Source organism: Hippoglossus stenolepis, chromosome 9 (genome assembly GCF_022539355.2).
Source record: "Hippoglossus stenolepis isolate QCI-W04-F060 chromosome 9, HSTE1.2, whole genome shotgun sequence".
Classification (NCBI taxonomy): domain Eukaryota; kingdom Metazoa; phylum Chordata; class Actinopteri; order Pleuronectiformes; family Pleuronectidae; genus Hippoglossus; species Hippoglossus stenolepis.
Genome location: NC_061491.1, coordinates 4,561,174 through 4,583,809, shown reverse-complemented (window position 1 = coordinate 4,583,809; position 22,636 = coordinate 4,561,174). Strand labels below are relative to the sequence as shown.

General features: G+C 40.5%; 1 protein-coding gene across 1 annotated transcript in view; it reads right to left on the bottom strand.

Annotated features, from left to right (window-relative positions):
- Positions 1 to 4,516: 4,516 nt before the first annotated feature.
- zmat4a (zinc finger, matrin-type 4a) overlaps positions 4,517 to 22,636 on the bottom strand; it is a 145,245-nt gene continuing 127,125 nt past the window's right edge. Inside the window, exon 7 of the mRNA XM_035164926.2 lies at positions 4,517 to 9,806. Coding sequence (XP_035020817.2) covers positions 9,779 to 9,806 — 28 coding nt within the window. The 3' untranslated portion in view covers positions 4,517 to 9,778. The remainder of the gene's footprint in view (positions 9,807 to 22,636) is intronic.

Sequence of the window (22,636 nt, the reverse complement as noted above, 5' to 3'; positions counted from 1 at the left end):
CTGTTCACCTCAACCTTACAGGGTTATTAAGCTGACATAAACTGCACCAGAGCATTTCCACAGCAGTCAGTTTGAAATTCAATAGCAGGGAAAGTAGAATTTGTGAATTAGTTTTATTGTAAAATACTAATAGAGATATCTTATTGTGTAAATGGATGTATGGCTGCACAGTGTCGATTAAATGTGTAAAGGTCACATGGAGAGACACGATTCCAACCCCACTGTTAAAACGAACAGACTTACATTGGTTCAAAAAACATAGACCAACCCTTAATTAACCCACTTCTTCTGCACAATGAGAAGTGGTTTTAGAACCGGCAGGCGGCAGACTTTGAGGACCCCCGACTAAATGGAACAACATGTAAACCTCTATGTGTAAAACCAGTGGAATGGATATTAGAATGAAAGAAAACACACAGACACAATTTTCAGCCTGTTTATTATTCAGCTTCATTATTCAACAAAAGGCCAATTGTTTTAGCCTGACAAATACTGCCACTTATTTATCATGACCGAGATCATGCTTCTGCTCATGTGTGCTATCTTTTATAAACTCAGGAAGTGATTTACTTTTCCTGAAGGCTTATTTTGTGTGTCCTTGTAAGTGTGTCTGAACGGATGTATATGTGTGGTACATACAGGGGGTGCAGCATGCAGCTGCTCTCCCTCCCTGAATACCTCTCTGTATGTAGTATCAGCTCCGGTAATGAGAGCAGAGCTTGCAGACGGCCGAAGGGAAGTTTGAGGAAGCTGCGTTTCAGCCTCAGGAAATTGTGGGGCAAAAGATATTTTATTAATGTGCCATTAAAAATTGATTCATGGTCATTACTTTTTCCGATAACTTTCATCCACTTTGTATGCAGAGGGAGAATCTCATCTCCTCCAAGAAAAATACATTCAGCCAGAGTTACAAATCTACCAATCAGGCCTCAGAGCTTTAAAAGATTTAATAATCATGACTCTACTGTGTCAATTTGGATTTTACAGTAAGGCAGCTGAGAAATTGTTTTTGCAATGTCAGAGAAGCATATAGACAGACCATCAGCTACTAATGCAAACATACTGTATTATTATCTTTGATTTATGTATGTACATATTTCACCATATATTATATATCATATAGTGTATGCAGTGCATTTATGCATGATTTGACACATTTGTATCACTATGGTGTCATTACAGCTTATATATGGACATTTTGAGGATTTTAAAAATAAGAAACTAATTGGTCAATTTGTATGCAACACTCACCCTGGCATTTATGAAACCACATTTGTCATCTCTGGCTCGCTGACATGACCCTGTAACTGCGAAAAACAGCAGATAATAAGTGTAATAACACATGCAACTCATCCTCAGCAAGGACAAACAGTCCCTGAAGGAAAGAACATTGAGATCATCCCTAGATCTGGATTTTTATTTGGAACTGCAACAAATTGCACTAATAGATATCAGTCCCCTAAAATGTTTTCCCATTAAGATCCATAAATTGTGGGAAATTGAAGAATATGTCCAAAAACTTTTGTATCTTGCGATGTTAAAGAAAGGCTCATTTTAAAATTCCTGTATGGATTCATCACTTTGTCCTGATCCACACTAAGATTTGTTCTTTTTGGGCCGTTTTCCTATTCTTGCACACGGTTTCAGGGAAATCTGTTCAGTAGCTCTTGCATAATCATGCTGACAAACAAACTAACAAACAAATGGACATGGGCTAAAACATAACCTCAGAGTAAAAAGTATAACTGCATCAATGTCTTGCTCTTTGCCTGCTGCACAAATTAAGAACGCATCTGGTTATTGTTGTGTTTATTTCCTCAGAATAATTTTCACCAGTTATTATTTCTGACAAATATTTTCAGGGCTGGACGATCAGACCGTTCACTGTGAGCATATAAATCGTGAGCTTATAGGCTTTCCATTTATTTAAACAGTGTGAGCTGAAATTTGATGACAATTTTTCTAAAATTGTACAGTGTCTGCATGAATTCTTCCCACTGAGGTTCCCTTCATGAGACAATAGACATTTTCCTCCCAATGCAACAACAACTCCAGATCACAAGCTCTCACTCATTCTGACAAGTTTTCCCCTGCATGTATCTCACTGATGAAATCACCTGCAACGTGTTCATACACGTTTGCACTTCGTTTGAGTTGTGATTTAGTTCAGGAATCTCACGAAAAACAATTTATTAAATTGTTAAAATCTAAATGTTAATGATAAATATGAGTGTTTAATTTAATAATGGGACATTTAATATAGGTACAAATAAAAAAACAACGATGTGTGTTTTATTTCATTTTCTTGCTTTCGAACTTGAATAAAGCAAAATCTGCATTTCATAACTGTCACTGGATTGGTTGGATTCTTTCCCAGATTTGTATATTTTTTACTAACTTATTTTTTGTGCACCTATTCTCTCTCGTGGCTCAAACCTCATCAACGTGAGGGTATAAGAGCCGGGAAAAGATAAAGATCCCATACCCCCCCTATAGACTTAAAATACACCTAAATTCTCCTCCTCCTCTATCAAACGCAGGGACAGGATTGTACCAGAAATCTCCCCGCCTCAGATGTTTTCCAGCCTGAGGCCCCGTCTCCTCTTCATCGCTCTTATCACGCTCAGGTAGAACATTGGAGATGATTCCATCGCTGGGAACCACACCTCTCCGGATCAAAAAGATAGCAGGTACAATTTTGGCAGTCAGGAGGATAGAACGTGAAATGCGATTAAAGTGTATCCAAACAACAAAGCCTGGCCCTCGGCTACTCATACTTTTGTTCCAAGAGCGAAAAAGCCAATTAATAAAAATACACCATCAGTGATTGAGACAGTTTCACTTTTAGGGCCAGGCATAGGAAAATAAAACCTTTGCGAGGAGAATGTAATGGTTGAATGTGTGCGTGTAGAGGGCGGATGATGAGGCAGACCCATGTACGTACGTTTCCAGAGGGGGTGGGATTTAAAAAGGGACCATTTACTTCAGGATTGCGTGTGCACAGTTATATAAATCGGAATCTTTGTTTTGTTGCATATGCCATTTACGTCCTTGCGCATGTATACTTTTAGTATTAGTCCTACACACTGTTTTATAAATGAAGCCCCTGATTGGGTCACATGACTGATGGCTCAGTTTCAAACGGTGTCACTGTAAAATTGATGAATGCAGTCTGTTCTTCAAGTGTGTTAAAGAATTTTACCTTTTACCCCTTAGAGGTCAGCACAGACACCTCAGTACCTCATACTCTGGCTTCCTTCTCTACATGCCTCCTCATGCATAGACCAATCTGGGACTCCATTTACATTCTATCATTCAAATTTTATAAGGGTGAATTAATGAGTCTTGCCTCCTGATGGGCGGATGTTGTCTGCACAGCTCAATTAGAATAATTTATCTTCATGGGACAGGACACACGGAGCCCAGCTCTACTGGAACATTTCTCTGGAAGATGGAACAGGAGGAGGAATCATGGTGAGACAAGACCACCACTGACTCTTATCATCATAGGTCAGTTACACACACACAGTGTGTTATCAGTATGACACTATCCTCACAATTAAACTAAATAAAGCACAATGTTCTCAGGTAACTTCGGCTTTTGGCCTCACCGTTTTTTGTTCTCACAATTCAGCTGTTCTTTAAATATGTTAGAGTTCAAGTTCACTTGTGTTGTATTTCATCCTCATGAAAAATAAACAGCTGAATGAAATGTCTTTTCATCTAACATATGAAATAACAACTGAACAAGACGTCGTGAGATTGAACAAAAATATGGTCAACACTGTAGTTATCCCCATATGGCTACTGTGATTAAGTAATGCAACATATCTATCTATCTATCTATCTATCTATCTATCTATCTATCTATCTATCTATCTGTCTGTCTGTCTGTCTGTCTGTCTATCCATCTGTCTGTCAATTCCACCAACCATTGCAGTTTCCATCTACATAAATAGTGTTTTTTCTTTGAGTCCAAGTGACAACTGATCATAAGTTTGAACTCCCTCAAGGTGGTCTTGAAATATCCCATTCAAGAGGCCAAACACATGTCTTGTGAGGTCAAAGTGTCCTTGTCCTTTGACCACCAAAATCGAATCAGTTAATCTGTGAGTCCAATTCTCTCAAGGCATTCTTGAGATACGACGTTCACAAGAATGGGACCGACATAGGACATAGGACGGAGGTATGTATGTACGGATGGACAACCTGAGAACATAATGCCTCCAGCCACTGGCTGTCCCCATGGCAGAGACATAATGACTGATTGACAAACCATCTGTTGATTGAAAGTTTCATAGGTTTTTAAAAATAATAATTACAAGTATTGTGCTTCCTCTGAGGTGGTATGTGTAGTAGTTTTCAATTCCATTCTGCCTGAAGTCGGTGTGTAGAACCTCCACAACATTGATTACAGTAGTAACAAGAACTTTACTGACAAGCATAAACACAGCTTCAGTATAATTACTGTAAACAACTAGATGAAGAAGCAACACAATACAAAGCAGAGTCTGTGTGGTTGCAAGTGTCTTTAATTCTTTTCTTAGACACAATAGAGCACATAACCCAGAGCACAAAGGGACTAGAGGGCGTATGAATGACAGGTGGACGTCCTGTGATGAAGGAGACATGACTCATCCAAAGCAAAGTGTCTGGATAGCAATGTTTTCACTCAGGCTGAGCAAAGCAATTCAGTGAAGTTTTTTTTTGAGTTTTTTTTTTTGACTTGCAATAACAAATCATACGTGCATGTCTTATTTTGCAATATTTAAAAAACACATTTCTATAAATTCTCGTTAATGTCGTCAGTGGTGGCGTCTCTCACATCAGCTGGCAGCTCTGACATGAGCCAGCAGCAGTCTGTTTTCTGTCCACGATGAGGATTTATTTATTTTCCCTCCAGCTTTATGTTCCAGTGATTTCCCCTGTCGATAAACTTTTAGACGTCTCTGCAAAATAAAACGCTTCGACAATGTGAGTCAAAGCTACATTTTGAGTTAATACAGTTCTGCATCTCACACAGCACTGACAATGACAGTAAATCAGCTATATTGTAAACAGATAGCAATTACAAATGTATCTGATCAACAACAGTAAGATATGCAGAATTTATAATTGTCCTCATGTTCTCGGTTATACAACACTGGCTTTAAAGTCGACATCTTTAATTTCTTAACGTGACATGTAAGAAAGAAGAATGCTACATAAGCTTTGAATAAGATATATACTGTATATATCTATATACAATACCAGTCAAACGGGTTAGAACACCTCAATTCTCCAGCTGTTATTTAGATTTTCATAATTGTGTTTATGAATGTTACAGAGCAAGTAAACAATTGGAAATGTTTGGAAAATGGAATTATGTAATCTTAAATCCAGCAGCTAAACAGTCATGATTTTCTTTCGACAATAAATCAAACATTGGTTGGAAAGTTTGACCCCAAACTGTAACAGATGTTCCAACAAATGTTTCGCACTTGAAGCTCCTTGCAATATCATCAACCTGCAGAGCCGGAGAGCCCTTGTTTAAGTTGAAACAGCTGCATGCCTTCATAATAAACTTTAATCATGAACAGCTGTATGCCTACACCCACACACCGATATATATATAAATATGTTAGTTTTTTTACTTTATACTGATTGTGTGTTTTTTTAAAGGAATCATAAACTTAAAGAGCTCTTGTTTGAACTTCATTGGGCACACACAGCCATGGAAATCTGAGTGGAGATACAGAGTGCTGCTTACAGCTGTTTTATATTATTACTATACTATTATGGCACACAATTCCCCCCTGGGATCAATAAAGTATTTCTGATATTTCTGATTCTGATTTATTTGTGTATTATAGAGTGCAGAATTAAATTTTCAGCTTCGATGATGTTAAAAGGAAGGCTCAGTTTCCTTCTCTCAGTGGGTCTGGAACAGGCACATGTGTAGGTAAAACGGTGGAGGACAGGGGCTCTCCGGCTCCGAAGGAGGATTTCTCTCGCTCCTTGGGGTTTAAAGATCTTTGCACATCAAGTTTGCATTTTCATCCATCATCAAGATTTTGGAACATGATTGATTTGTTGCCTTTTTTTTTGCGTCTGTCAAAGTTGTTCTAGAGAGTTTGAGCTGTTCAGGATCAATTGGATCCCAGGAATTTCTTTTTTTCTTTTTAATGTGTGATGTCAGTCCTGGTAAAATACCAAACCGGACCACTGACATCCCGAAATAGACTTGGAAGCAATCTGGATGATTTCTCAGCTCCTTGATCAGAAGATGAAACTCTCCTTCTTCCTGAAGGCTTCTCAGGATTGGATGTTTTTCTTCTTCTTTCAATAAGTGAGAGCACAACAAAATCGTCCTCACTGACCCACTCCATTTTATCTCCTACTGCGAATTCTTGAAACCAATAGAATAACAGAACGCATCAGACTCAATTTCTATCGTTGCATAAGAAACATATTGACTCAGTGTGCAAAGACCTTAGGTCTGGAGACTGAGCTGCTCTTCCATCATGTGAAACTGTGTGCTGCTTCATTATGTTGCTATAGGATGTGTTATCCTTTTCATGTATCAGAGGACATGTTTCACTAAGTAAGTCACCATTAAAGTTGGGGAACCTGTAGGAATTATTTGCAAATAGAGGTGTTGTAACACTTTTCACTGATAGGGTATATAAAGCTGAATTACCCTTTAATACACTCTACAATACCAAGACTCTTTTTGTGAAACCATCACACTTATGGTTCACTCCATTATCTACCAACACATTCTACAAGGCTCCATAGTGGAATGGATTCAGTACGTGTGACTGTTAGATTCTCAACAGCACTGTTAAATTTCACTGAAGCAACCAGTTATACCTCCCTGAGATGAAGACCATACTGAAATGAAAGCATCTTAACCAGAGGGAATATTTCCAAGCCTTTAACACTGATCCCATACAGTGGACTGTATATGAAGCTTTTAGAAAAATTATTTTCTATTTTCTTTTCTAATTTGTGGAACTAATCAAACCATATCACATCTTGGTTTAATTCAGCTGGAGTTTCATATTTGTAGCGTTCGGAATCATTTATGTTGGTTATCGTCACAATGTCTTCACCAAACTGCTGAGATCTGGGAGCATGGAGCAATGACTAAACAGGGACAAGAAACTTGATCCGTCAGACTTGTTTTTAATGAGCCAATAGCTAAAACTATTGAAATGGTAAGCAAGTCCAAGCCAAACTTAAAGTGGGCATACACTGTGCAATTTGAGTCCAATTTTGATATAAGTGGTGCGACTCATTTTTGAGATGGACTGATTTTCAGCTTCGCCATGTGTCGCTTGTCGTGCAGTGTACAAGGGGAGAGAAAGTAGCTATCAGATGCTCCTGACGGCTAGTCAAATAGTCTCATCCATTTTTAACCTCACTGTGTCCGGGCAACATGGAAAAACGCAGCAGTAAAAAGTGTGTGGTTTGTGGCTAGAAGTATTTGCACAGCAAGAAAGAATCGGAAGGAGATAAAGGTTTTTTTTACAGTACAGTAATAGGAATGTACAGGAATAGGAATATAGTATCCTAAAATGTTTGCATTCAGCTTAACACAAATCTTCCAGTCAAATTGCAGATGCCTCTTTTTTGGGACGTTTCGTCACCGAATGGCACATGGGTGGAATTAAAGTCCCACAATGTCTGTCCATCTTGACTCAGCTCCACACACATGGCCAATTGCTGCTTAAAGTGAGCATGATTGTTGGATTGTTTGTTTCGTAAAGCTAGGAAAGTTAAATGTCAGGAGCGGATCCACCAATGCAGATGTAGAAGAGTTGTGGAGGGAGAGGGTTTCATTGTTTGACCATCTGACAAACTAATGAGTGAGGCCTTCAGGACTGCATCTATACTGTGTGCAGATTGTTCAGTTCTGTTTTGCGACATTAGGCTGCGACCTCCAGTGCACGCTGGGTGATGAGGGTTGGTCACGGTGTTAAACAAAGAACTGCTCCCTTTAGGCTGGGTGTAACTTGCGATCGAGGCAGGAATGCAGACGCTGTATTAGAAAGTCGTGGTACGGTGGAAGCTGAGCTCTTTTTTAAACACCTGACCAGAACCACTATGGTCAAAAACTGTCCAAGATTTGTCCTAAACAGGGAATCTGGACTTGCTGGTTTCAATCAGCTTTTGCAGGCTGTAAATAAATGAACGTTAACAGCAGGGACCATATCAGAGATGATCATGAGGCTGGTTTGTTTCTATTTGTACTTTTGATTTGTGCAACTTTCAAACTTGTTTTCTTTTTGGCTGATGCACAGGTGTGCACCTCTGCAAGCATGGGTGGTGAATTATCATGACACCTTTCTTTGCTTAGTTTTGCAAAGTCGTGTATGTCCCCTGAAAATAATTCCAGCTTTATTCAGAAATAAACATCTGTCTGGGAGATGAACATCTCCCAGACATTCAGAAGGGCCTTGGACTGGAAACCCCTTCAGTTTGAATCTCGGGAAGGGCTTAGAATTCCACAGGTCGACCTGGGGGACTAGGGGATGTTGAGAAGGATATCTGGGCCATTTGGCTTGTTGCTCCTGGACACATCCAAAACATGAATGAGTGCATGGATGGAGTAATATTTCATAGTTCGCCTCACTTAGCCATGATTGTAAACACTTTGGGTCAACTCCTGTTGTTTTTATATCTATATAAATAAATCTGACTTGACTTAGCTTGATTTACTTTCCTCTTCCACATTGGCTTGGATTACTTAGGTGTTTTGCTCACAACCTGTTGGATCATCGGACTGCTTGTCTTTTTCGCCCCATTGGACTTCCTTTAGTGATCTTACTGTGTTCCCAGAGCTCACACATTTATTTGGTGAGTTTTTAACAATAGGAATGATAGCCAACATTCAAAATAAAAGCCTAATTGTAATAGGCCAGAATTATTCCTTTGAAGTTTAAAAAAACTATTTGCTGGTCCTGTGTAGACGCTGATGTCGCTAATCAGTTCCGCTGGTCTCCTTAAAGCACTACAAGAGCCACAGAAGTCATTTAATGTTCAGCACTGCCAATAGAAGATAAAACCATTTCAACAGACTGTACAGAAAGAGGCCAACCAGTGTCATTATTGCCATCAACCCCTTTCAGCAGTAAGGGGATTTAGCTCCACTGCAAGCATGTATGCAATAAAAGCATTAAAGTTAAGTTGCACTGTGTGTGCCATACAGAATCTGAGGGCAACGAGAATCGTGTTCTCATAGCCAAAGCCCACAATGCTAAATAATATACAGTACTGTAATGTACATCTGTGTGTCTTTTTCTTTTAATTTCAAATAAATATGTTCAACTTCAACTGTTCAACAAAAACAGTTGAAAACAACCCTCATATTCTCAAGTCAAAATTCCACGTACAGCTCTTAGCATCCCCGTGGAAAGAGTATAATTTAGTCCATGCATGTTTAGAAAGGCTGCCGTGTGTCAGAGCCACTGTCATGTCAGTGGATCCAAAACACAGCGTGCAGCTGCAGTGGAATGTCAAGGGTCAATGGTTTCAAAGTGGCCAGCGATGAGGAGAAACTGTCAAAACGGTACTGTACACTGTCAGGTGAGAGTTGATACAGTGCTGGAGTGTGACAAAAACAAAATCTTTATTTTCCTCGTTGTCGGGGCGGCCAAAACAGACAGAGTGAAAGAGAGAGAGAGAGATGATGTGGAGAGAGCAGAAGCGGGGCAGAGGCAGAATAAGCAGGGCAAGCTGACGACAGCTTGTCTGACATCAATCCAGTAGTTGGTTTTTCATCTTTGTCCCACGCTCACTGGACACATATCTGATTCTTCAGACTGTTGGAGAAAGAAGGAGAAGAGAGAGAGAGAGGGAGAGTCAGGCTTATTCATTCACAGTGCGTCTCATACTCAGAGATAAAGCAACAAATGGAAAAATATTCACGCAAAAAATATTCCCATCTTATTAAGCATTTTTCACAAATGATACATTAGATTTGCTGCGTTTGCCCCAAATACCTGTGGTGCTGATGGAATGATGACAGAATGATAATGATGCAACCTGAACACAACCGGGCTGCGTCATGTTCTGCAGCTTGAGGATGAAGTATCACAACCACACTGAAGATACAGATCTGTCCTTTTCAGAGGTGTGATGCTCAATCACATCCATCCATCTATCTGTCTGTCATATATACCGCTCATCCTTTGAGGGTCGTGGGAGGAGCTGATATTAGATGCACCAAGGACAGGTCTCCAGTGAATCACAGGGCCAAAACACAAACTAACAAGCATTCACTCTCGGAATTATATATACGGGAATCTTCCTGCTGTGATGCGACAGTGCTTACAGTCACAATTGCAACTTTTTGCTGTTTTCTCTAACTTTTTCTCAGTAACCCAGTGAATGTGACATCACCGTTTTTCTTTCACTTGATAGGACACATGTCATGATCTGAATTTTAACACAGTGTTGCTGAGGATCGTGTTTAATTTATTTTAAAGAATCATTTTCACCCTGGTTTTTAAATAATCTCCCAGGTGGTTTACAGTAAAGATTTTTTTCCAAATACGTTTTGTGAACCTGGGAGTTTATTTTAAAAACCAGGGTGAAAATGTGTACAGACTTCATTTGTAATCTTTGAATTTCTTACTGTATCTGTTTAGACACAACATTTCAACCAAGGTTATTTTCTACTTTCAAATAAATAAATGCGTGGTGCATCCTATAACCTGCTGGTCTTGCAGGTTGATCCAGTTTTATTGACTTTACTGTGCACATCTTCCTGCTTAGAATTCAGATGTAGCCTTGAGGAATAAAGTCAATAAAACTAGATGGAAACTTTGCAATCCAGATTTTATTTTATTGATTTCTTGAAGAAAACTGATGGATTTCATACCACTGACATGGGACATGTTAAGAGGCTACCGCTACTGGACTTGGAGAGAAAGGTTACAACGGAAATGATACATAAAAAAATGCTGGTACTGGGTCGGATTCTTTCAGGTTGTAGCTCAAGCTGTATTTTTTGCATCATAATGAGTTGGGTTATGGGTTAATGGAATTTGAAAATGTTACCACTTTCTCTACAATAGCCGTTCTGCTAATAAAATGTTTTGCTACTTAACAGTGGCTAAACTGGGGCAATGACTGATGCTCATACTTCAGACTCAAGTTTCCCACTCCTTCTCTCATGTGGCACTAGCAGGACACCTGGAAAACACTGGGCTTTACCCTGAGGTTCTGCTCAGCTCAGGTGTTAACATCTGTCTCAGCTGAAGCGATCACAAGTAGACAAGTCCTTTGTGACAGATGTGCCCAACATACATCTGACCTCACTCAGACGTGGTCTGAGACGCATGAGGCGACATTCTTTAGCAGCATGAACAGAAATGCACCCCAGGTCACTTATGAAGGGCCGTTCTCTGAGCCGCTACCGTTTTATTCTATGCTTCTCAGTGTTTCAACACACTGATTTATTTGTGGCCACTGACACAATATTAACACTGATGGCCTCATATTGATTTTGACATTTATTTGACAATTTCAAATATGGGATATCTTATTTCGTTACACAGCTGTGCACAGGATATTGATTAATTCAATCTCCCTGTCTTTCTCTCTCTCACTCTCACACACACACACACACACACACACACACACACACACACACACACACACACACACACACACACACTGATAGGGTACCCTAGCGTCTCACAGGAGACATATTCTAATTCCAGGCGTGTCCACTGTTTCAAGTTTGTAATTCCAGTCGTCTCTTTAAACACATTTACAGTGGAACGAAAGTGCATTTCTCAAGACCAGTGTGCATACAGTTTAAAGGAAAAGAGCAGAGATGCATGTCATACCAGAATTAAACAGGGCCTCAGATAGCACAGAGATATTCAGCAGTATAACAAACTGCTGCAGGTGAGCGGCTGCATAAATCAGCAAAATGCATCATTCAATTTCTGATGGTTTACGGAATTAAATAACCCCACAGGAAAAAAAATTCAGTTCTCCCACTTCTTCAAGACTCAATTATAATTGAGTAATAAACTGATGGAACTCTTAGAGGTGATTAGATTTGTTAGTTTAGTGTTATTCAGAGCAAACGAATTCTCGAATGAAAATACCTGGAGCTACTGAGATGAATTGATAAATCATAACCAGAGTTATACATATCAATGGGCTGACTGCAGGATAAGAAGGCAGAGGCAGAGATGAAGAGTGCAGCAGCAGCCTTTATCCTCCAGCCAAAGGAATCAAAAATGACATCAGTGTCAAAATGCCGCCATCTGATCCCTGATGCTGTGTGACTGAAAAGGTGAAGGGCAGCGTTTCATATATTGGTCCAGTGGTCCGGACCGACTGATGGCCTCGTCTCAGCAGTTTATCATCACACAATTACAGCCCTCATCTGAAGTCAGCCGGCAGAACTGATACACTAACGGGCTCAATCGCTCAGACAAGGCCTGAGTCGAGACAAGCCAATGACAGACTGTCTCATAGGCAGTATAAACACCACCACCAGTGCAGCGGTGCTTAATAGCCCAGATGTAAAATAAATCGGGAGGAAACCATCAGCGTGCCCCTGTGGGGATACACGCCGACAGCGGAACCCGGGGCGGAAACACGACAGATAGCATTGTTTTTGTTGCTTTGTTTCCACTGCACATAATCCATTCAGTATCCTCTGTCAGTGCCCTGGGAGTTGCATGTTATCTCCAGGTGAACCGCGCGGAGTAATCACAGTGAGCTCTGCAGAAGGAACATCCCGCTGTTTGATTCCCGCGAGGACAAAACAACCACAACACAGCAAACTGTCACGCTCGCTTTCCTGGAGAGCTTAATGCGGCAGAACAGAACAGTGCAGCACAATATACAATCAGACTATACACACACACAATGCTCTGACTCGCTGCGCTGCACAGATTTCCCCTTGAAGAAATACAGCGAGCGTTTGGGCAGCTGTCACAAACATGTAGGTGTTCAGAACCACAGACTGGCTCTAGCATCACCGAGCACAGGAACATAAACTCGGGCTTTCCAGCTCAATCCCGTTTTATTGACTTTACTCTGCACAACGTCTTGCTTTTAAATGTAGATGTAGCCAGGAGGGAAGTAAAGTCAATAAAACTCGATGGAAACTTTACAATCAGGTTTTTATCTTTATGATTACTAAAAGAAAACTTAATTGTTTTTTTTTTAAACCACTGAAACAATTGAGTTTCTAAAAACGTAAACCATAGCAGCAGTTTTACCCCTGGGGAAAATGTACTTCTTTGTATCTCCCTTCAGTTAAATTAAAAGCTCACAGTGTCAGACCATCAAAGGAAACAAAAGGCAAGTGCTCCATGTCTTAATCTGAGTTAACGGACAGGATGATGATGATGCAGTGAGGAGCTCAGAGCTGTCAGAGCTGTCAGGTTACACAGCTTTCTTCTGCATCTGTATCACCACGCAGCAGACATGTATGCACGGGGACGCTCCTCCAACCGCCTAATGTTTCCGTTTTTTTGCATTTTCTGACTGGATTCATATTTTTTTCATGAAATACGGATTCATAAATGTGGAGACAAGCCAAAACATTTTCGAGTATAAATCATTCCAAAAGATCTGATGGAAAGTTCAGGTTTATAGTTTGTAAAAAAGTTTGTAACTCCAGGATTGTGCCTGAAAACTCCTTCAGGTTTTTGCTTGGAAGGTTAAAACTAAAACAACTGAGAGCATATTGTTATATTTACAAAGAGTCAAATGAATGTGAGTCACTTGTATGGCGATAAATCCAAAGATCATTGTCACTCATCCCTGCAGCTCCACAGCTCTGCGGAGCTTCTTAGCAACCTGTCAGCTCATTGTTTTGATTTAACCACCCGTGACTTTACTGTTGTGGTTGACTCTCACAGTGGCTGTTCGCAGCAGCTGCTTTCACAAACAACTCTGGTAACACACGTTCTACAAAGAAAGTGCACAGACACTTGTTTGTACACGAAACAGCAACAGAACATAAGTGAAGGGAAATGGCAGCTCTTCAAATCCATCCGTACATGTCTGAATCCAATCTGGAGTTTGAGAATGAACAGAACACATTCTTTGCTTTGTGTATATTATTTCTATTGTGAGATTTAACATTGGATGCAGTCTTTCTGTCACAATCAGTTTTTTAAATTTTTATATAAAGTATATTTATATATATGTGTGTGTGTATATGTATGTATGAGTACATTAAATACCAATAATACTACTCAAGCAGACTTGTTTGGTAGAACGAGCTTTGATTGGAGCACATTGGAACCCAGCGTTCACAGCAGCCTGACGCCTTCTGTCTCTCAGGGACTTTTATATATGTTTTTCTCATTATTTGTTACTTCCTTTCATCTTTAATGTTGACATCCAACACCATAATATTATATATTCATGACAGAAAATAAGGGAAAACACAATGAATCTCATTTCCCATGCACATAGTAATGACCGATTTAAATGTCAGGTATTCTTACGACAACAGTGAAGAGTCTTCACAATGAAAGCCACACACGGGCAATTATTTTCCTCTCCCCAGTGTAATTTTTATGGAAATAGAGAGTTGGCCGGTGTGATATTAAAATCAGCAGGTACTGGACAACATCATCTCCAAGCAGAGAAATACAAATGACCTAAGACCTCTGGGGGGAAAAAGCTTTAAAGAGGAGAAGAAAAGCACATTCTGAGCATAAAAATAGCAGTAATGGCACCGCTTCCATTCTGTATTCTGCTATAATTTGAGTTGCTCTGTTGTCATCCATATTTATGAATTTACACTCAGTACTATGCTCTACCTTCCTGTAAAACTGATTCTCCTCTTGTCATAAATCCCCTGATGAAACATACAGTAAAACTGCCTGATTCAAAATCTGTTTTCCACTTCAAGGCAATTTCCCCTCAATTTGTCAAACATGAACTCAGATTTAATTTGATATGATGCAGCTGGAAAACACTGTCTTTAGATGTAAAGGTTCAGTTTGTCTAATTTAGCACCGTCATCACTTAGAAATCTCCCAGCTGGATCCCAGGCCACCTTTGACACCCTTGTGTTTGTTCCTCTTGAACGTAAAGCACAAAGTGAGGCTGCTGGCTGAACAGCAGGTCAGAGGTTTGATCCCTATACAGTAGTTGATGTGTTTGTTACTGTTTGCCTCCACTGGGCCAATGTGCCTCTGGAAGTGTCTTCCTGGTTCCAGATTTGGATGTGTTGTCTCCAATGATTTTTTTTCAGGATAATGAGGACAAGTTCAAATGAATTACCACTTCATTTAAATGGCTATACGTTTTATATTGCACCAAAATGTAGAGTGTAGGTTTGCTCAGAAATATCTGGTTGGAAAATGTTTTAAAATGACAGTAAACAGACTTAAAAACAAATGAATAACAAGATAAACCCAATAACGTGCAAGCAATTCACTCAAAGAAAGTCAAACTCAGCTTTACTCCAGATTCTGGTCAAACCTTTATGACAGGAGCAAGCTTACAGACATGTGTGATGCATAAATGAGGGAAAATGCGTCATTTGTCTGATATACTTGGGAAACTGCAGTTGGCTGTTTGTGTAACAGAGTCTGTTTTGTGTGTTGCCTTCAGCAGAAACGTTTTGCCAAGATGGACGTTTTCCAGAGGCTTCTGTGGATGTATTAGGGCCTGAGTCTGTGACCTCGTTCACACTTAGTCTCTTCATGGGGCAGTTATCTGATCTCCAAAAAGCAATGTAAGTGTAAAATCATCCAAAAGGCAAATCTGTTCAAACCACCTCCAGAGGACTTTGAGATGCATTCCAGCCAGATGTCGTGATCCAAGATGCATCTGTGATCTTTACTGCTCTCATGTCAGTCCACTAAAATAATCTGTCTGACTTTTGTAAAACATTTATTGGACTCGTTTTTGATTTTGAGTTGCAGCCTGAAGCTTTTTCTTTGTTTCATTACAGGACAAACATGGCTCAATCGAACCATTCATCTGATCCCTGATCAGTTCAACAACTAAAAATGTGTATGGATGAGAGAACGAGATGTATTTGAGCCGTGAGGATAACAAAACTTCCTGTCCCCTGAAAAGTATTCGGGGGATGGAGCTGCAGTATCAACCAATCATGAGTCAGTCTCAGCTGTTAATCACGGGACTTCAGGGAGTTAGCGAAGAACTAATTTAAACCAAACACCTGAACATAGACCAATGGGATTGGAACTACGTAAACTGACAGAAAAACAGTGCCATCCATCTTTGAGAGAAAATTAGTTGATTTGTAACTTTTCATTTTGGTCCATTTCCTTACCCAATAACATGGAGGCGGGACTTATAATCAAAGGCGGGATTGCAGCCAGTCACCAGGGGGCGATCTAGGCACTTTGGCTTCACCTTGGGGAGCTGTCATGTCCTTATATAAAGTCGGAGGTTGTAACTTTATCTGATGTTTGTTTTTTTAGCAGTTACCAAACAGTTGCAGGTGCATTACCACCCTCCTGTGGGCTGGAGAAGAGCCAACCCTGATTTGCATGCAGCCTGAGGAGAAACCAGATTCGTAATCTGACCAACAAAGAGGCACATATCCTTACATTTCATATATGAGTGTCTGTCTGTTGTTTGAACAGCCCTGACAGGAAACTGTACAGACACATGTAATACTGCTGTCACTATCCCATCTCTGCCCCTGGATGGCAGTTAGAGGAGGTACTTGATATTTAATAAATTCCTCTCCGGCTCAGCATGAGGTCTCACATATTACTGATGAGCACTTGAAAATGAATGGATTCATCAGTCGAGTGTGAGCGCTGAGAAAAACATCCTAATGGCCCTTTTTGGTGAAAGGATTCGGTCGGTATAAAGAGATTTTAGGCCAGGTATCTGAACTCTTTGCTGCTGTTTACCTTCCTCTCCACCAAAATGTCACCGCTCAAATGTGCCCCCCCGCCCTTGACGGAAGGACAGCCTTTTAAAGAAGCCAGGGGATAGATAGATGGCCTCAAGCCCAGAATTTAAATCCCTCTAGCGGAGAGCACAACCCGCACACACACACACATTCACAGATTTCAAGTAAAGAGGAACATCTTTCAAAGCTACTGTATATCAAGGCTCCCAGCTTAAGGCAAAGGAGGGTCTCATAAGTAATTCACTGTGCAGTCGGTGTAGGTTACACCGCTGCACAACCCCCAGCAGTGCAGAGAACCCACACCACCTGAGTGCAACAATTCCTCCAATGTGGCTACTCTGCAACTTATGTATTCCTGTGGCGTGTGACAAATTGTGTCAGCATATTACTCTAGTGAAGCATTTTTCATGCATAATTCATCCTCGAGCGTACATTCCACATGGACATTCTCAAATCCCTTTGAAGTTAATTCCCTCTTCGTGATAAACACCCTCGCTCGTGCCGGCTGTGTTGCAGCTTACGATTGTCGGTGTCGTTGGTGTCACCTGTCCGAAACAATTTTACTGTACAATGCAGGCGTGCTGGAGAGATTTACATCTAATAATCCACTGTGCAGAAAGAAGGGAAAAAAAGGCTTCCTGAGTGCTTCTACATCCAAGGAAGATTTTACACCACACACACACACACACACGCACACACACACACACACACACACACACACACACACACACACACACGATTCCAGATAATAAACTACTGGGGGACTTTTGAGAGGATGCTGCAGCTTCTTTCTGCAATCAAAGGGGTTGAAAAGACATATTTACATCTTCTGTTTCCAATGTTTTACTCAAGATGTTTCTGAGTGGAATGGGCTGAAAGCACTGATATCAGAATATCAGACATTTTATGTTAGGCACATGGACCACAGTTTTATTTCTTATTCCACTAAACAAATTAAAACAGATTTATCAATCAAATTATATTTGTATAGCCCATATTCACAAATCACAATTTGTCTCGTAGGGCTTAACAAGGTGTGAAATCCTCTGCCCTTAGCCCTCAGCGAGAGAAAGGAAACCTACCTACCAAAAAAAACGTTCAAAAGGGTAAAAAGAACATAGAATCCTCAGAGAGAGCCACATGTGAGGGATCCCTCTCCCAGCACGGACAGAAGTGCAATAGATGCCACGTGTAACGGAGAATATCAGAAAGATAAGAGGCGTTCAAGAAAGTACCCATTTTGTTCATCAGGGCTGAGCCACTGAGAAAATGTTTCAATCAATTTACTGCTGCACATTACTGTCACACTTAAATTTGCCTTTTCACATTTCTAATCATGACATATAAGAGTGGAATCATATTAAGTGGTGCGTCCAATGAGGTTGTCTACTTGCCGTAATGATGACAAACGGTACTGATACTGATCCTGCTGACGGACCTCAGTCCCTCAGCAGCAGAGCTAATGTCTTAACTGCTCAGAGGGGACGAGCTGCTCCTCAGCTGATGAAGTGTAATTTAGGTTGATTGTATTACTGTACAATTAACAGTTGTAAGCTATTCATCTCAGCAAGAATAACTCCACAATATAAGTTAAGTTGTATTAGCATAATAATCCTTTCATTTACAGCACTTTAGATGTTATTTTATTCATATATTTGTATACGTGACATTTACGTTTTATTCTCTCCCTGCCGTTATTTTACAGGAGAGTCAGTGTAGTAGTCACAGTGTAATATGCTGAGCTGAGCTGTGACTCCATTTGTGACTCCTGAGATAGTGAAGTTTATGGGTTTTTCTGTATTCAAGAGCGTGGTCTTCCAGTTTCAGAGCAGGACTTACTGATTTCATGTACAGATTTTGTAATGCTGTCACTCAAAACCCTGTCGTCTCACTTAAATATCCCCAGCTTGTGCTTAATTTTGCTCTGTTTGTGCTCAAACTGCACACTTGCACTAAGTTTCAGCTATTCGTCGTCTTCTGTGCACGCGTGAAACCTCTGCTCTCAGTTTTCTCCTCTTCTTCTGTGCTTTCATTTTTCTTTCCAAGATTCCCCAACCAGTAGAACGCCAGGTGTAGTGTTGACCAATAAAATGATCCTGCCCACAGTTTGAGCACAAGGAGATCAAACCTGAGCACAAGCCGGAGTGTGAGAGCAGGGTTTTGAGTGAGGGCATCACAAAATCTGAACCTGGAATCAATAAGTCCTGCTCTCACACTGGAACACCACGCTCTTGAATGAGGATAGTACAGATTTACAGTACACACAAAGAACAGCTGAGACTGATGTGGATTTCATAAGTCAAACTATTGGACAAGTCACAAATATCAACCTCTTAAAAAGTCAGTGGGTCAGCAAATTCCGTACCATACAAAGTAGACATTGATATTCTTTTCCGGATAAATGGCACAATTTCTCCTGCTGGTCAAGCTACAGAAAAAGTCACAGGATCAAAAAAGTCCGTACAGCTTCATTCTGTAGGAGTCACGACTGCCTGTATTGAGTTTCATGTCTTTTTATCTAGTAGTTGTTGAGATATTTCTGTGTGGACTGACATGTCTTTTTGTAGTGATTGCACATTTTATGTTTTTTTTACAGTGAAGTGCTCTGATTCAAATCCATGCATGCATCTATACAGTATAGGGTACATGTGGACCGGCCTTCTGCAGCCTTAGATGATTTTCAATGATAGAACTCCCAGAACAAAGTGAATACGTGATAACCCTGAGGTGAGCGACGGGATATAATGAGCAAAGGGTTGACATCTCACCTAGCATCACTATCAGCAGGCCGCAGGGAGCGTATCAGCACAGGAAAGAGCGGGAGAGAGAAGAAGAAAGCAGGTGAGCTGAGAGGCACTTGCCCCACTTGGAGGATGATAACCGCCTGCAATGTAGCCAACTGGGTCCCTGAGCTATCTCTCTGCACACGGGAATTAATTAGCCGCTTGATGATCGGGGAACTGAGGCTGAACAATAAAAAGCATGACGATCGCTCTGCTTCCTCTGTCCTTTGTCCCTCCCAACCTGTGATGATTGTCGAGCCTGCAGGGCTGCTCCTATCATCGATAGCCGCCTACCTCAAGTGGTTTATAAGAATCCCTCCACTGAGCCGCTAATGGGTGCAAGGTGTAAAAATGCCCTGGCACTTTGGAGAGCTCCCACTGTGCATTGTTGTAAATCACAGAGCCATTACATGGGCGAAGAGTGCTTGGAAAATATGGGCAGTGATCGTTACCCCTGCCTCGGCCCCGGCACTTCCTGCCTCGGCACACAGCGTTCTGTACATGCACATTATTTAGCCCCTTCAGAACCGAGTCCTCTGCCACAGTTTCTCCCTGATGAGATCATTTTCTCCGAGCTGCTTTGATTTTCTTTACAATTTCTAGGTTGGATACATGGGTGAAGAAGATCCTCATTCTATAACTCATGAAAATAAAAATGGAATGGAAAGGATTCAGTTAATTAAATTATAGTGATTAATATGTCTTTTTTCTTTCCAAAAGGAAGCTGCCAGTTTATTGGGTATACCTTTCTTAAATAAAAATGTAGTCTACAGCCCCATTGGAAAAGACAACTTTAACCAATGTGAGCCTACATGATAGCTTCTCAGATACATTCACTTTTATTTGTAAAGTGCCAAATCAAAATAAACATTACCTCAAGGCACTTTACAAAGCATTTATTTCATTTAACAAGTATTTTTTGGGTATTGTAACTGACTGCTAACTTGTTAGGTTACGCAGATTGTTTGTGATGATTTATTATTTGTGTTGGGTTTATTTTGTTATTCACATTCAAGTATGTATCTTGTTATTTAAATTAGTAATTTGTTGTCCATTTAATTTGGCGACTCACCTCGCGTAATTGCCTGTAGCTTTCGCGGTGGGGACAGATATTATAACACAAAAAGTCACTTGCTCCTGGATAAGCTTGATAAAACACCTGCTGTGAATCGGCGTTTCGATGATTGTAGCAGCGGAAATGGTCGGACAGCAGCTGTCCGATGAGATGACTGCGTTAATCCCCGTTTTAACACCCCTCGGCGAGCGGAATGAGGTACGAAGCAGTTTTAATTCCCTTTGCTACAGGTAGCGCGGGGTGGGAGTTCTTTCTTTACATTGACGGCGCACAGCGGGTGGGTCGTGTTCATTTGAATGCGCTTCAGCGTTACTTTATAGTAACCTGTCAAACTTCTCTCACGTGGTAGTTGCTTTGTTTAACTGATGTTTAGATATTTTAATAGTTGTATTAGTCTTTTATTAAATGATTATATTGTACTTGTTAGTATTCAATATGAATTTACATTTGTGAATTCCTTCCTAGTTTCACGGTGTTTCTACGGTGCCAAGGTGAATTGTGTGATCAAAGAGCCGTGAAGCATCGGGACTCTCTGCGTCTTCAGCCAGAGGCTGTTACAGGTATCTAAGTAATTGACTGTACATCCATAGCTACACTGAAACTGGACCTACTGACAAATAATTCAGGACACTTTTATTGTTGCCAATTTACCAAAATGTTCACATAATTTCTGTCAATTTCCAGATTGACAACCCAATAGAGTCCAGTTTTAAAATAATATAAATAATAATCATAACAGAATCTACTTAAAGTGATTAACAGCAGAATCCAAGCTGCCAACATGCATTGCAGTTGATGCAGCCTAAAGGTCAAACCTATTTGAACCTTGCAACAGGCTTTTCATGGGTCCATGGTGCTTTCAGTGACTCATCACCTGAAACAATCATGAAACGAGACTAAAATCTAGCTCTGAAATTTAAATGAAAAGGGAAACCACATTGTTTTGAAGGCGGTTGATTTGAATAGTCTCCCAGCCAGAGCCTGGAGCTCCACCGCAGCCTCTGTATACTGTACAGATAACACTTCCTTCTGAACTGCAGTGAGGGGAACAGTCAAGGCTTATTACAGAGTGTTTTTTCATGCTGCGAAGATGTGATCGTTTGTATGCGCATGTTTTACGAGTCATGCTGGGGGTGATGGTGATTTGTGGCAGGCAGGATGGAGCCTCGAGGGGCTGATTGCTCCCCGGGCTCGCCCCTCGCATCGACTATGATGCCTGAGAGAACAGCAAAGGAAGACTGTACATAGACCTGTCAATGACACCCAAAGGCATTTTCCTGTGTCGGGCTGCTGCTGTGTGGCTGCCAATTATAGTCAATGGGTGGGAAATCAGTAAAGAATATAAAGCAGCCCAGAGACTTTGATATTCATGAAGCTGAGCGTGACAACAGCACTGGTTGATGTAGCATTTCAAACAGAGAAAGGTAAATATTAGGTTGCGATAGCAGGGTGTTGTTCTTTGTCTCTGAGAATGAGGGCTCATATTTCAGTATATATATTCATTAGCCAGATGACAAATCCCAAAGCTACAGGGAGACAGACAGAAAGCAGCCTTTTATTGTTGGAATGGAAATATAAAATACAAATGAACAACTACTTTGAGAAACACTTTATTCTCAGACGTGAGGCATTCACTTTAGCTGTAACGCTGTTATTCATCACTGTGAGGACCAAACTCTGGACCAAATTTTTGAGTGAGTTGCATGACATACTGTATTTGTTGTTATGGTTACGTCACGGGCAGTTGTGACCACAATGATTTAGATTTTAAAAAAATGTGATGATTAAAAGAATTGAAGTGACGATTCTTAGCTCAGACACACACATTTTGACTTTAGCCAAAAAGAGACCTTGAATTTGTGACATTTTTATTTATCAATTTTACCGTTACCCTTTCTGTAAGTA